The 15,542-nt window shown below is 45.2% G+C and overlaps 1 protein-coding gene across 1 annotated transcript; it reads left to right on the forward strand.

The window, feature by feature from the left end:
* Nucleotides 1-601: 601 nt before the first annotated feature.
* On the forward strand, nt 602-11,800 carry tmem106c (transmembrane protein 106C). Its single transcript, XM_066673381.1, has 8 exons — nt 602-734; nt 4,243-4,486; nt 6,771-6,834; nt 7,330-7,489; nt 7,657-7,797; nt 8,496-8,545; nt 8,748-8,801; nt 9,662-11,800. Exons 2-8 carry the CDS (start codon nt 4,279-4,281, stop codon nt 9,798-9,800), a joined length of 816 nt encoding a protein of 271 aa, XP_066529478.1. The 5' UTR covers nt 602-734; nt 4,243-4,278; the 3' UTR covers nt 9,801-11,800.
* Nucleotides 11,801-15,542: the final 3,742 nt, after the last annotated feature.

Here is a 15,542-nt window from a genome sequence, read left to right on the forward strand (position 1 = left end):
ACACCAGAGGAACCCCATCACTCCAGAGAACACAGTTCCACTGTTCCACACACCAGAGGAACTCCATGACTTCAGAGAACACAGTTCCACTGTTCCACACACCAGAGGAACCCCATCACCACAGTTCCACTGTTCCACACACCAGAGGAACCCCATCACTCCAGAGAACACAGTTCCACTGTTCCACACACCAGAGGAACTCCATCACTTCAGAGAACACAGTTCCACTGTTCCACACACCAGAGGAACCCCATCACTCCAGAGAACACAGTTCCACTGTTCCACACACCAGAGAAACCCCATCGCTCCAGAGAACACAGTTCCACTGTTCCACACACCAGAGGAACCCCATCACTCCAGAGCTGGAGAGCTTTACACATCTCAGGCCCTCAGTGTGTGAGTGACTGGGTGAGTGTGTGAGTGACTGGGTGAGTGTGTGAGTGACTGGGTGAGTGTGTGATACCCTGCCACCGTTGGATGAAGCTACAGAAAATGAATAAATGAAAGAGTGAATGAATTAATGAATGTTCACAGAAATGCAGAGGTGTATGTTTGGAGAGTGTAATACTGCCGGTGGCCATAGGTGGCAGTAGAGAAGCGGCGGCGCTGCTGTAAGTAAATAGAGAGGAAACAGAGCCGAGATGAAACTGCAGCGGCGGCAGAACACACTCCACAAACTCTACAAATAAACTATTAAACACACATTAAAGTCTACATTCAGAGCTCCACATCGGGTAAGATCACTCTCCTTAAACCGCCCCGGCGTTATTTAACTACAGCAGCGACCGTGAGACGTGTTATTGCTGTATTTTGTAGTAGTTTAGTAAATAAAGACACATTAAAGCGATATTAAAGTCTTTAACCCGCGCTGAGGGAGAGGGAGGGGTCTCCGCCGCCTGTTTAAAGTGTTTCCGCTGCGGTTTAAGGCTGTAATTGAGTAAAGGAATAGCGCAGGAGCGGGTTATCTACAGTCACGGTGTCGGTATTTCAATGTTCACATCAGCTTCTGATCAATGTCCATGTCTTTATTGAATCGAGGCGTTTCTCCTCCAGTGAACACCTCTCTGCTTCGATAAAAACACAAACCCCTCCTAATCTGACTTTTAAAATGACTTTATAACGCTTTATTCTTTCGTTATTCTACTCTCTGATTTACAGTAATATTTACTTCTGTTCTTTTACATTGAACACTATTCACTTACATTTCAGTTTATTTTGTGTTATTTTCTGTTGTAAATCCCCAGCTGCAGTGAATTTGAAGGTCACCCTCAGTGTATTTCTGAGGGAAAATAAAGGTTAATTGATGATTGACAGGTTCCTGTGGAGAGGGGTGTGTCTCTTTAATGTCATTTGTTTGTTTGTGTTTTTGTGGTGTATTTGCTGTTTATTATTCACTTGTTTCACACTTGTATCTGCACTTCATGAGTTTCCTGTGTTATCTGTGTGTGTGTGTGTGTGTGTGTGTGTGTGTGTGTAGTTTACATCATTTGATGTCCTTCACACTGTGTGTAAATCTCATGATGAATGACCAATAGAAACACTCCAAAATGACTAAATTATTTTCACATTCCACTGAAGAAGTTTTGTAAAGTCACTCTTTTGAAGATAGATGTATTTTGTTGGATAGTTTAATGGGAACACACTCAGCTCCAAAAACCTCAGTTACCCTCTGTGTGTTTTTAAGGGGAGCTTTTACGTCCCTTAATTACAGGACATTTTTTAAGGGACATTTTGAGGGAACATTTTAAAAGGTTTTTTTACAGCAACTGTATCTTTTAAGGTGAAGGATACACAGTTCTCTCTGGATTGTTTATGTTCTGAAGCTAAGTGTCTTTTAATGTGGAGCGGTGTGTGTGAGTAAGAAGCGACTGTATCTTTTAAGGTGGAGCGGTGTGTGTGAGTAAGAAGCGACTGTATCTTTTAAGGTGGAGTGGTGTGTGTGAGTAAGAAGCGACTATCTTTTAAGGTGGAGCGGTGTGTGTGAGTAAGAAGCGACTGTATCTTTTAATGTGGAGCGGTGTGTGTGAGTAAGAAGCGACTGTATCTTTTAAGGTGGAGCGGTGTGTGTGAGTAAGAAGCGACTGTATCTTTTAAGGTGGAGCGGTGTGTGTGAGTAAGAAGCGACTGTATCTTTTAATGTGGAGTGGTGTGTGTGAGTAAGAAGCGACTATCTTTTAAGGTGGAGCGGTGTGTGCGAGTAAGAAGCGACTGTATCTTTTAAGGTGGAGCGGTGTGTGTGAGTAAGAAGTGACAGTATCTTTTAAGGTGGAGCGGTGTGTGTGAGTAAGAAGCGACTGTATCTTTTAAGGTGGAGCGGTGTGTGTGAGTAAGAAGCGACTGTATCTTTTAATGTGGAGCGGTGTGTGTGAGTAAGAAGCGACTGTATCTTTTAAGGTGGAGCGGTGTGTGTGAGTAAGAAGTGACTGTATCTTTTAAGGTGGAGCGGTGTGTGTGAGTAAGAAGCGACTGTATCTTTTAAGGTGGAGTGGTGTGTGTGAGTAAGAAGCGACTGTATCTTTTAAGGTGGAGCGGTGTGTGTGAGTAAGAAGTGACTGTATCTTTTAATGTGGAGTGGTGTGTGTGAGTAAGAAGCGACTATCTTTTAAGGTGGAGCGGTGTGTGTGAGTAAGAAGCGACTGTATCTTTTAAGGTGGAGCGGTGTGTGTGAGTAAGAAGTGACTGTATCTTTTAATGTGGAGTGGTGTGTGTGAGTAAGAAGCGACTATCTTTTAAGGTGGAGCGGTGTGTGTGAGTAAGAAGCGACTGTATCTTTTAAGGTGGAGCGGTGTGTGTGAGTAAGAAGCGACTGTATCTTTTAATGTGGAGCGGTGTGTGTGAGTAAGAAGCGACTGTATCTTTTAAGGTGGAGCGGTGTGTGTGAGTAAGAAGTGACTGTATCTTTTAAGGTGGAGCGGTGTGTGTGAGTAAGAAGCGACTGTATCTTTTAAGGTGGAGTGGTGTGTGTGAGTAAGAAGCGACTGTATCTTTTAAGGTGGAGCGGTGTGTGTGAGTAAGAAGCGACTATCTTTTAAGGTGGAGCGGTGTGTGTGAGTAAGAAGCGACTGTATCTTTTAAGGTGGAGCGGTGTGTGTGAGTAAGAAGTGACTGTATCTTTTAATGTGGAGTGGTGTGTGTGAGTAAGAAGCGACTATCTTTTAAGGTGGAGCGGTGTGTGTGAGTAAGAAGCGACTGTATCTTTTAAGGTGGAGCGGTGTGTGTGAGTAAGAAGTGACTGTATCTTTTAATGTGGAGTGGTGTGTGTGAGTAAGAAGCGACTATCTTTTAAGGTGGAGCGGTGTGTGTGAGTAAGAAGCGACTGTATCTTTTAAGGTGGAGCGGTGTGTGTGAGTAAGAAGCGACTGTATCTTTTAATGTGGAGCGGTGTGTGTGAGTAAGAAGCGACTGTATCTTTTAAGGTGGAGCGGTGTGTGTGAGTAAGAAGTGACTGTATCTTTTAAGGTGGAGCGGTGTGTGTGAGTAAGAAGCGACTGTATCTTTTAAGGTGGAGTGGTGTGTGTGAGTAAGAAGCGACTGTATCTTTTAAGGTGGAGCGGTGTGTGTGAGTAAGAAGCGACTGTATCTTTTAAGGTGGAGTGGTGTGTGTGAGTAAGAAGCGACTGTATTTTTTAAGGTGGAGCGGTGTGTGTGAGTAAGAAGCGACTGTATCTTGTTGGTGTCTGAAGTGTAAATTGTCTGTAAGTGTTTATTCACTGTTTGAATTCCCACAGAAACTCATGTGTAACTCGAGCTGTTTAGTTTTGTAGCACTTTCGCTCTGTGTTTACTTTCATGCAGTTAGCGCTCTCCTGAATTTAGAGTCAGTTCCACCTTAAGTAATGTAACTGTAACAGCACAAATAAGTTAGTGTTACCCCCCTATGGTGCAGGAATAGAGCCACATCCTCATCTCGGTTGGTGCTTTTCAGCGTTTGGAGTCTCCCCGTTGTCTAAAAACCTCCAGATGGCGTTTCTCTGCCGTGAGCAGAGAGAGAGAAAGCCTAGCACCGGACCCAGACACTTTGTTTTTTTACCCATTTACAGACACTGGGGCTTCGGAAACACATTAGAGCGGTTTCCAGAGCAAACCACTGCAGAGCAGCACATGGAGAGGAGACATCTTGAAGGGAAAATTTTTATTCGTTTCTTCGTGCCAGAAGCCATTGTGGTGGAGCACAGTGGTGTTATTGTGGGAAGGGAGTTCTGCTCTGACCGTGTCTCTGACCGCTCCATTTCCTTGTTCTCAGGTGTTTCAGAGGGAGTTCTGTGTGTTCTGGCGTCTGATGGGCGCACACTTGTCCCAGAGCTGCAGAACGCTGCTTCCTGTCCCTCAGCACGGCTGCGTACACGGTGGAGAGTCCACCCACGATGACGACTCCCTCGGGGGACTGGACAGACAGGAGGACATCGCAGAGTTCCCCTACGTAGAATTCACTGGACGAGACAGTATCACCTGCCCCACCTGCCAGGGCTCGGGACGCATCCCTTCAGGTCAGCTACACCCAGCGGCCACTTTATCAGAAACACCCCCCTCTACTGACACTCACTGGCCACTTTATCAGAAACACCCCCTTCTATTGACACTCACTGGCCACTTTATCAGAAACACCCCCCTCTACGGACACTCACTGGCCACTTTATCAGAAACACCCCCCTCTACGGACACTCACTGGCCACTTTATCAGAAACACCCCCCCTCTACTGACACTCGCTGGCCACTTTATCAGAAACACCCCCCCTCTACTGACACTCGCTGGCCACTTTATCAGAAACACCCCCCCTCTACTGACACTCGCTGGCCACTTTATCAGAAACACCCCCCCTCTACTGACACTCACTGGCCACTTTATCAGAAACACCCCCCCTCTACTGACACTCACTGGCCACTTTATCAGAAACACCCCCCCTCTACTGACACTCACTGGCCACTTTATCAGAAACACCCCCCCTCTACTGACACTCACTGGCCACTTTATCAGAAACACCCCCCCTCTACTGACACTCACTGGCCACTTTATCAGAAACACCCCCCCTCTACTGACACTCACTGGCCACTTTATCAGAAACACCCCCCCTCTACTGACACTCACTTGCCACTTTATCAGAAACACCCCCCCTCTACTGACACTCACTGGCCACTTTATCAGAAACACCCCCCCTCTACTGACACTCACTGGCCACTTTATCAGAAACACCCCCCTCTACTGACACTCACTTGCCACTTTATCAGAAACACCCCCCTTCTACTGACACTCACTGGCCACTTTATCAGAAACACCCCCCTCTACGGACACTCACTGGCCACTTTATCAGAAACACCCCCCTCTACTGACACTCACTGGCCACTTTATCAGAAACACCCCCCCTCTACTGACACTCACTGGCCACTTTATCAGAAACACCCCCCCTCTACTGACACTCACTGGCCACTTTATCAGAAACACCCCCCCTCTACTGACACTCACTGGCCACTTTATCAGAAACACCCCCCCTCTACTGACACTCACTGGCCACTTTATCAGAAACACCCCCCTCTACTGACACTCACTTGCCACTTTATCAGAAACACCCCCCTTCTATTGACACTCACTGGCCACTTTATCAGAAACACCCCCCCTTCTACTGACACTCACTGGCCACTTTATCAGAAACACCCCCCTCTACGGACACTCACTGGCCACTTTATCAGAAACACCCCCCTCTACGGACACTCACTGGCCACTTTATCAGAAACACCCCCCCTCTACTGACACTCACTGGCCACTTTATCAGAAACACCCCCCTCTACGGACACTCACTGGCCACTTTATCAGAAACACCCCCCTCTACTGACACTCACTGGCCACTTTATCAGAAACACCCCCCCTCTACTGACACTCACTGGCCACTTTATCAGAAACACCCCCCCTCTACTGACACTCACTGGCCACTTTATCAGAAACACCCCCCCTCTACTGACACTCACTGGCCACTTTATCAGAAACACCCCCCCTCTACTGACACTCACTGGCCACTTTATCAGAAACACCCCCCCCTCTACTGACACTCACTGGCCACTTTATCAGAAACACCCCCCTTCTACTGACACTCACTGGCCACTTTATCAGAAACACCCCCCCTCTACTGACACACACTGGCCACTTTATCAGAAACACCCCCCTCTACTGACACACACTGGCCACTTTATCAGAAACACCCCCCCTCTACTGACACACACTGGCCACTTTATCAGAAACACCCCCCTCTACTGACACACACTGGCCACTTTATCAGAAACACCCCCCCTCTACTGACACTCACTGGCCACTTTATCAGAAACACCCCCCCTCTACTGACACTCACTGGCCACTTTATCAGAAACACCCCCCCTCTACTGACACTCACTGGCCACTTTATCAGAAACACCCCCCCTCTACTGACACTCACTGGCCACTTTATCAGAAACACCCCCCCTCTACTGACACTCACTGGCCACTTTATCAGAAACACCCCCCCTCTACTGACACTCACTGGCCACTTTATCAGAAACACCCCCCTTCTACTGACACTCACTGGCCACTTTATCAGAAAACCCCCCAGCACAGACTCCAGTCTGTAATTTTAGAGTTGTAAAGTGCTCCTGTGTGGTCAGAGGGGCTGAGAGGGTGGACAGTGAATGTTGAGGCCTGTATTGATCAGCTGATCAGAGTTATTGATCACCTCTGCGTGCTCAGTGTTGGAGGAGAGTGTTTGGAGTGATTTCTGACCCCTGTTTTCTTGTTGTTGATGTTCCCAGGTCAGGTGAACGAGCTGGTGGCATTGATTCCCTACAGTGACCAGAGACTGCAGCCGCAGAGGACGTGAGTACAGAGCAGTACATCCCCCTCACCTCATTAGAGTCACTCATGATGCAGATGTGTGTGCAGTCAGTCATTTCTACCACCACAGAAACAATTACAAACAGTATTTAAAGCCCTATTCAGGTGGGATTAGTTCTACCTGTGGACTCGGGTTAACGTAATTACTACAGGAGTTTCAGTCCCGTCCAAATAGGGCTTAAGATGGAGAACATTTATTGTAACTTTATTTCAACTAAAGAAAACAATCTAACTGGTCTGTCATCCCTAAATAAAACACATGGTTTCAAACAGGTTCAGCTTCACTGATACATTCAGGCCACTGGGGCTCTGTTCACACCTGGCATTAATATGTGTTTTTTAATCTGGATTGGGTTCTGTTCACACTTGTCAAATAATCTGGCCCCTGAACTCCAGCCTCCTGTTGACCGTTGAGTTTTAATGAAGCACCCCAGCTGTGGAGCTTTCAGCTCTAATCCTAGTTGTTGTTGTTTACAGGAAGCTGTATGTGGGTCTGTCGGTGATTGTGTGTTTGCTGGTCTCGGTTCTGGTGGCGTTCTTCCTGTTCCCCCGCCCTGTGCTGGTGGAGGATGGAGGGACTCTGTCTGTTATCGTCCTCTTCAATCACAATAAGAGCAAAGTTCTCATCAACATGACCGTGAGTCGTCCTGACGAAGCTTTTAGCCAACGGTGTTAGCATTTAGCTTGTAGCATGATTGATGAGTCGGTGATTCAGGGCAGTGTTAGCTTGTAGCATGTAGCATTATTGATAATGTGATGTTTCCTTTGATGTCTTATGTAGTCGACTGAATTATGACTCCTCAGAATTGTCTGCAGTTCCGTAACTCTAACTTCTTCACGGTGCACGTGGACAGCGTCAGCAGCCAGGTTCTCTACATGAAGACGGTGATAGGAACCCAACAGCTGGATAACATCATCACCATCCAGCCCCTCAGCCAGAGACAGGTAGGTACACACACACCAGTGTGTTTTACTGCCCTGGGGTGTATATAGTCCAGTGTATTGATTTGTTAGCAGATCATTTTTAGCTTAATTTCTTGAACAAAGCAAAATAATCCGCTAAACTTTATAAGATTATTGAGTTTTCTTTCTGCACAGTGTTCCTTTAAAACCCACGAGCCCCACAGCAGTGTTCTCCCCCTGTGTAAACAGCCCCTGTTCAGAACGCCCGCTTTCAGCACCTGTTCCTTTAAATGATAATGAGCCGCTCGCTGTTCACCCCGACCCCGAGCGCACAGCAGTGAGGAGCGAGGAGCAGAAGCTCTGGTTTTTAGCCGTTTTCACTCTGTTCTCTTTCTTCTCCGTTTTTACTCAGTGCTCTTATTTCTCCGCGCTCGTTTTGTCTGTTATGCTGCGTTTAACCTCGTCTTTGTGCTCTCACATAAACACGGGTCCAGCGCTGTGATTGGACAGACTCAGACGAGGGGGCGGGGCCATTCTAAAGTCTCTAAACTTGACGTCAGAAGCGGAGCAGAATCAGAACGACTCGTTTTATCCCGTGTTTCTGACTCAGGCAGCGCACAGAGAACTGACTGGGGTCTTGTTTCACAGTGTGTGGGTTGGTGGGCTCCAGATTCACATTTTAATGTGAACATGCACCGAACAGGGGATTCCTGTTTATTATTTCTTCTCTCTCTCTGTAGATGAATTATACGGTCAGTATGGAGATTAGTGGGAGTTTGTCATATGTTTAGTAAGTACTGGTTTAAATTCTTATATTTGTGTTTAAATGTAGTGTTTTAAAAAATGAATAGAAATCTTCTTAACCTTTTAAATTTAGTAAAAGTGCCATTAGATCGTGTTTGTTTTTCCTCTTGATGCTGTAAGACCTCGAGGTCCGTGTTTAAGATTTTTTTTGTGAATTCCTCCTTTTTGCTTCTTCTTCCTTGTTTCAGTGCTTTCTGCACCATGGCGAGCATCAAGGTCCACAACATCGTGGTTTACATGCAGTGAGTTGGTCTCGTTTCCTCTTTTTCTTTTTTTTTTTTTTCCTTTTGGTGCCTCTCCTTCCTGAAAAAAAAAAAGCTGAGATGAAGAATCAAACTGCTCCGTCGTCTCAAAATGAAATTGTTTATGTTCCATAGACTTCATCCCACACATGGGGGGGGGTCATGATTACAACAGGATTAGGACAGAACCTCTGTGGCTGCAGAAATGCACTCTTTCATCACTTCGTCTCAGGAAAAACACACAAGAACAATTTTCAGTCAGAATTAGAAACTCATTGCCCTTTCCACCTTAAATGCTGCAGCGCTCGGTTCCACCTTAAATGGTGCAGCGCTCGGTTCCACCTTAAATGGTGCAGTGCTCAGTTCCACCTTAAATGGTGCAGTGCTCAGTTCCACCTTAAATGGTGCAGTGCTCAGTTCCACCTTAAATGCTGCAGTGTTCGGTTCCACCTTAAATGCTGCAGTGCTCGGTTCCACCTTAAATGGCGTTTGTTTATATAGGTCTGTATTTAAATACGTAGAGTTCAATATAAAACCTGCTGAAATGATCAGTTTTATATCGGTACATTTTTAAAGTCATCACCTTTTAACAACGCTGCTTGCTGTGATCATTTTGACTGCTATAACCGTGATATACAATGTTCCTACCATTGAGTGTCTGTGTGGGAATAATGTAAAGATTTAAACAATTCAGTATTTCTGATTTAAATGTGGTATTTGGATAGAGCTGCATCGCTCCAGAGAACACAGTTCCACTGTTCCACAGCCCAGTGCTGAGGGGGTTTACACCCCTCTGGTGGACTCTTGGCCTTGGGCATGGGGACAGTATCTGTACTGACTACTCTATTTGAATCCTACAGGACCTCAGTGAAAACATCCTACATAGTGCGAAGTGCTCAGAACACACTGGAGGCCTACCGCTACATCGACTGCGGCGCAAACTCCACCGTCCACCATCCGCCAGCGCTATTCTCCACCCACCTCCATAAACTCTGCTGAGGTACAGGGGACCCCCCGCGGACCCTCGGATCAAGATCAGCCCGATTCAAAGGAAAAACCCTAATATTTACAGCGTCACTTCACAACAAGAGTCCCAGTCAATCAGCCAAGGCCTAGCGTTGAGGCTAATGCTGTTAGCAACTATTAAAATCTGGTATTGATGGGTTTTAGCACAGTTTGGAAAAATATCACACAAGGTCAGATCAATTACCCCCAGTGTGATGTCATTTCAGTGCACAACAGTGTTAGCATTAGCTTTTAGCTTGTAGCATTATTGATCCAGAATTCTATGATGAGCTGGTGATTTAGAGCAGTGTTAGGTTGTAGCATGCAGCAGATGTATCCATCGGTAGCATGTTTATTCTAACATGCTTTAATCTGTGTTATAGAACGTGTGATAACATTGTCACAAACTGTATTTAGCACCATGCTAAGCCAGTTAGCTTCATTAGCTTATCTGCAGTGGTGAATTATGTCTTGGCTAATTGACTACATGCTGGAATAAAGAGGAAAGTGGGTAAATTAAGGAATATTTGCTCAAGTAAGTTGCTTTAATGAAGCTGTTTTCCAAAAAATAAATAATTCTGTATCTCTGACCATGGCTAAAATGCTAAATGCTAACATTCCTGCCTGTGTTGGGGCAGAGGCGTGTGGTGGAAACGGCTGGGGTGTCTTTTATTGCTGAAATATGGTTTATTGGTATTATTGTGTGTGTGTGTTTCCAGATTATTGTTGCTTTCATTTCAGAGGTCATTCAGACAGGGCGTTTAGCGTGTTAGCATTAGCGTGGGTTTATTTTAATTGAAGGGAGTTAAAAGTGAGTAACTGCTCTTTATGAGAAGATGCTTTACAGTTGTTCCCTGGTGGAGTGGGTTGTGTTACTTTGTTGTGACTCACTGCTACTTGAGTTTTTCTGAGGGAGGTCACAGATGAACTGGGTACCGTTTACACTGATAAAGTACTGATTTCAATTTCTGCATAATCTCCACATGGAAAAATATATTAACGTGAGACAGACAGACAGGTTCCAGTCAAGTGTCATTCACTAAAAAGAAAACTCAGACTCGTTTGTATTAAAGACACTAAATTAAAAGTATTTAATGCTCATGGGGTGTGTATATCATTATAATGATATTGTAATAGTGTTTATTCATTGGAGATTATGTCTAAATTGGTGGATTGTGTGTATTTTTCAGTGCATCCAGGGTTCGTCTTTCCACATGTCGCTATTTGTTTATTTCTTTAAAGGGATGCACAGATAACTTGGGAGTTTTGGGCTGATGCCCAGGTACAGTGTAAGTCATGTTTATATCTGTCTACAAACACATTCATTTAGTTTTTCATTTTGATTGATTTCCACAAAACCTCCGCTAACTTTACAATCCACAAAAAATAAATAAATAAATAAAATCAATATTCTCTAAAAAATGTCGTTTTAAAGTAATTTTGGAGCGTTTCTTTTGATCAGTTTCTCATCTTCATTGTAATGTCGGTTATAAAGAGGCACACAAGAACAAATACAAGGCAGAAATGGGGATAACGCACTTTGCTCCGACAGTAAAACAATGCAATAAAGTTAAATTCCACTGATGACTGTCGTATAATAAAAGTCCTGAGCTCTTGGTTTGAAAAGTGAGACGTTAGTCTAATGATTATTCACTGTGTGTGAGGTGTTTCTGAAAGCCTCTGCTGCAATAAGAGAAAACCACTTTAGATTCAGTTAAAAACACATGTAAACAACTATGCAACTGAGTTTGTGCCAAAACTACAGATGTAATATTTTTGAGTGCAGTTTTATTTTGCTGTGAGGTCACCCCTGGGCCTCTGACACGGGGTGAATGTTTACTGCTGAATTTCTGAACGTGAAGATCATTTCTCAGTGGTTTATTGTTAAAGCAATAACTAACAGTGTGGTGTTGATCATTTCTGTTTTTTCCCTCACCTGAGCTCTAATGTTTCAGATGAAGTTTTAAAGCTTAGAAAAGTATAATAACAACAATAAAGGCTTTATTTCAATGTTTTTATTGTTGTCTTTTGATTTCAAAGTGTTTTTTGGTCATTTCTTATTTCCATTGTTTTGAACCGAGGTGTTCATTAAGTAGATGACTGTGAAATATATTTCTGTGATGTGGTTGTGATTATTGGTTACTGAGACAATGATGGTTTAATTACTGACCACTCGTCTGTAGATGGAGAGGGAGAGAAGGAAGAAGGGAATGAGGAGGAGGAGAGATGCCTTTTATGACAAGAGAAGACACTCTTTAAAAAGCAGAACAAACTCTAATGAACTCGTCATTTCCGTTCACAGCCTTTAGAGGGCGCTCTTCTCCAGAGACGCTTCGTCAAGACCCTGGGTGTCAGCACATATCACCACTGATAACTTCTCTCCCTACACCCACAGTGATCTCAGATAATTACCTTGTTTCATACGAACTACACCTCCGTCAAAATGTGTATGTCCCCTTGTTAATGCATGAAACACCCAGTAGCGCCATCTACAGCCTTTGGTTTTACTGAAAACAGGTTCTCGTGGGTTCTCATGATACGGCTGTGCTGTTGACACTCAACTAATCCTCTCCCACTTTCTGACACCAAGGTTTCAACTTGTATCTCAGCATTTCTTGCTGACGACTCCTCAGGCATGGGGCTGATCACCTTAAACTCAACCCCAGTGAGACTTGGGGTGGTGAGATTACAGCTCCTAGGTCTCACCACAGTCTTACCCTCACCTTTGGGAACTCGTTGGGCATTTCATCTGCAGGAGCATGAAGCCTGGGTGTAGCTGTGAATGACCAGTCATTTTTCTCGAATCCTGTTCTAAATCTGACACGGTCTCACAGATTTCTCCTTTACAACATCCGGAGAACTCGACCTGTTCTCTCTAGAGACACCACCTGGGAGCACCTTCATTCCAGGACTGGGCCACTGCAGCTCCGTCTGGCTGCTCTTTCTCTGCGGACCGTCAGAACTGATCCAGAACCCGGAGCTAGACTCGTCTTCATTGTTGTGTGTGTGACTTCTCTGCTGCATTCTCTTCACTGGCTCCTGACAGTGGTCTACAGCCAGAACTGGATCCGCCCCTGGACTCACCTGCTATGGTCAGAGCTCGGCTCCACCACCATCCTTCAAAATTTACCGAAGGAAACAAGGCAAGCAACCAGATTTTTCTTCAGTTCTGGAACCTATTTCTAACTGCAGTTTATCAAGAGTCCATCTTAGTTTTTTTTTTTTTTTTTTTTTTTTTTTTATTGCTGCAGTTCTTCAGCAGTCCAACAGGGGGGCTGAAGTATTTTTATTATTATTATTATTATTTTTTTTTTTTTTTTTGCTGCAGTCCTTTGGGAGTTCAGCAGGGGTCTGCAGTTCTTCAGAGGTCCAGCAGGGGACTGCAGTTCTTCAGAGGTCCAGCACGGGGCTGCAGTTCTTCAGAGGTCCAGCACGGGGCTGCAGTTCTTCAGAGGTCCAGCACGGGGCTGCAGTTCTTCAGAGGTCCAGCACGGGGCTGCAGTTCTTCAGAGGTCCAGCACGGGGCTGCAGTTCTTCAGAGGTCCAGCACGGGGCTGCAGTTCTTCAGAGGTCCAGCACGGGGCTGCAGTTCTTCAGAGGTCCAGCACGGGGCTGCAGTTCTTCAGAGGTCCAGCACGGGGCTGCAGTTCTTCAGAGGTCCAGCACGGGGCTGCAGTTCTTCAGAGGGCCAGCACGGGGCTGCAGTTCTTCAGAGGTCCAGCACGGGGCTGCAGTTCTTCAGAGGTCCAGCACGGGGCTGCAGTTCTTCAGAGGTCCAGCAGGGGACTGCAGTTCTTCAGAGGTCCAGCAGGGGGCTGCAGTTCTTCAGAGGTCCAGCAGGGGGCTGCAGTTCTTCAGAGGTCCAGCAGGGGGCTGCAGTTCTTCAGAGGTACAGCAGGGGGCTGCAGTGTTTCAGATCTTCAGCAGGGGACTGCAGTTCTTCAGAGGTCCAGCACGGGGCTGCAGTTCTTCAGAGGTCCAGCAGGGGGCTGCAGTTCTTCAGAGGTCCAGCAGGGGGCTGCAGTTCTTCAGAGGTCCAGCACGGGGCTGCAGTTCTTCAGAGGTCCAGCACGGGGCTGCAGTTCTTCAGAGGTCCAGCAGGGGACTGCAGTTCTTCAGAGGTCCAGCACGGGGCTGCAGTTCTTCAGAGGTCTAGCACGGGGCTGCAGTTCTTCAGAGGTCCAGCAGTGTGTGGACTCACCTGCTATGGTCAGAGCTCGGCTCCACCACCATCCTTCAAAATTTACCGAAGGAAACAAGGCAAGCAACCAGATTTTTCTTCAGTTCTGGAACCTATTTCTAACTGCAGTTTATCAAGAGTCCATCTTAGTTTTTTTGTTTTGTTTTGTTTTATTGCTGCAGTTCTTCAGGAGTCTGCCAGTCCTTCAAATGTCCAGCAGGGGGCTGCAGTTTTTTTTGTTTTGTTTTTTTTTTTTTGTTTTTGTTTTTTGCTGCAATTCTTCAGCAGTCCAACAGGGGGGCTGAAGTATTTTTATTATTATTATTATTATTTTTTTTTTTTGCTGCAGTCCTTTGGGAGTTCAGCAGGGGGCTGCAGTGTTTCAGATCTTCAGCAGGGGTCTGCAGTTCTTCAGAGGTCCAGCAGGGGACTGCAGTTCTTCAGAGGTCCAGCACGGGACTGCAGTTCTTCAGAGGTCCAGCACGGGGCTGCAGTTCTTCAGAGGTCCAGCACGGGGCTGCAGTTCTTCAGAGGTCCAGCACGGGGCTGCAGTTCTTCAGAGGTCCAGCACGGGGCTGCAGTTCTTCAGAGGTCCAGCAGGGGGCTGCAGTTCTTCAGAGGTACAGCACGGGGCTGCAGTTCTTCAGAGGTACAGCAGGGGGCTGCAGTGTTTCAGATCTTCAGCAGGGGACTGCAGTTCTTCAGAAGGCCAGCACGGGGCTGCAGTTCTTCAGAGGTCCAGCAGGGGACTGCAGTTCTTCAGAGGTCCAGCACTGGGCTGCAGTTCTTCAGAGGTCCAGCACGGGGCTGCAGTTCTTCAGAGGTCCAGCAGGGGGCAAATACTGTAAAAGTAGAAATATTACAGTTATACAACAATAAACTGCAATAAAATAAATAATGAGTGTGTATTTGGTCACAAATATGCATTAATTTATTAATGTATTTATTCTTTATATATAAAATAAATCCTGGGCTATTATCCACACATTTCTGGGGACAAAAACTCACTCAGAAGGAACTCACTCAAAGGAAGTATCTTATACAGTACCTTTAATAAGGGAACATATACAGTATCTTTAATAAGGGAACATATACTGTACCTTTAATAAGGGATCATATACAGTATCTTTAATAAGGGAACATATACAGTACCTTTAATAAGGGATCATATACAGTACCTTTAATAAGGGAACATATACTGTACCTTTAATAAAGGAACATATACAGTATCTTTAATAAGGGAACATAAACTGTACTTTTAATAAATGATCATATACAGTACCTTTAATAAGGGATCATATACAGTACCTTTAATAAGGGAACATATACAGTACCTTTAATAAGGGAACATATACTGTACTTTTAATAAGGGAACATATACAGTACCTTTAATAAGGGAACATATACTGTACCTTTAATAAGGGATCATATACAGTACCTTTAATAAGGGAACATATACTGTACTTTTAATAAGGGAACATATACAGTACCTTTAATAAGGGAACATATACTGTACCTTTAATAAGGGATCATATACAGTACCTTTAATAAGGGAA

Source organism: Hoplias malabaricus, chromosome 5 (assembly GCF_029633855.1).
Source record: "Hoplias malabaricus isolate fHopMal1 chromosome 5, fHopMal1.hap1, whole genome shotgun sequence".
Taxonomy (NCBI): domain Eukaryota; kingdom Metazoa; phylum Chordata; class Actinopteri; order Characiformes; family Erythrinidae; genus Hoplias; species Hoplias malabaricus.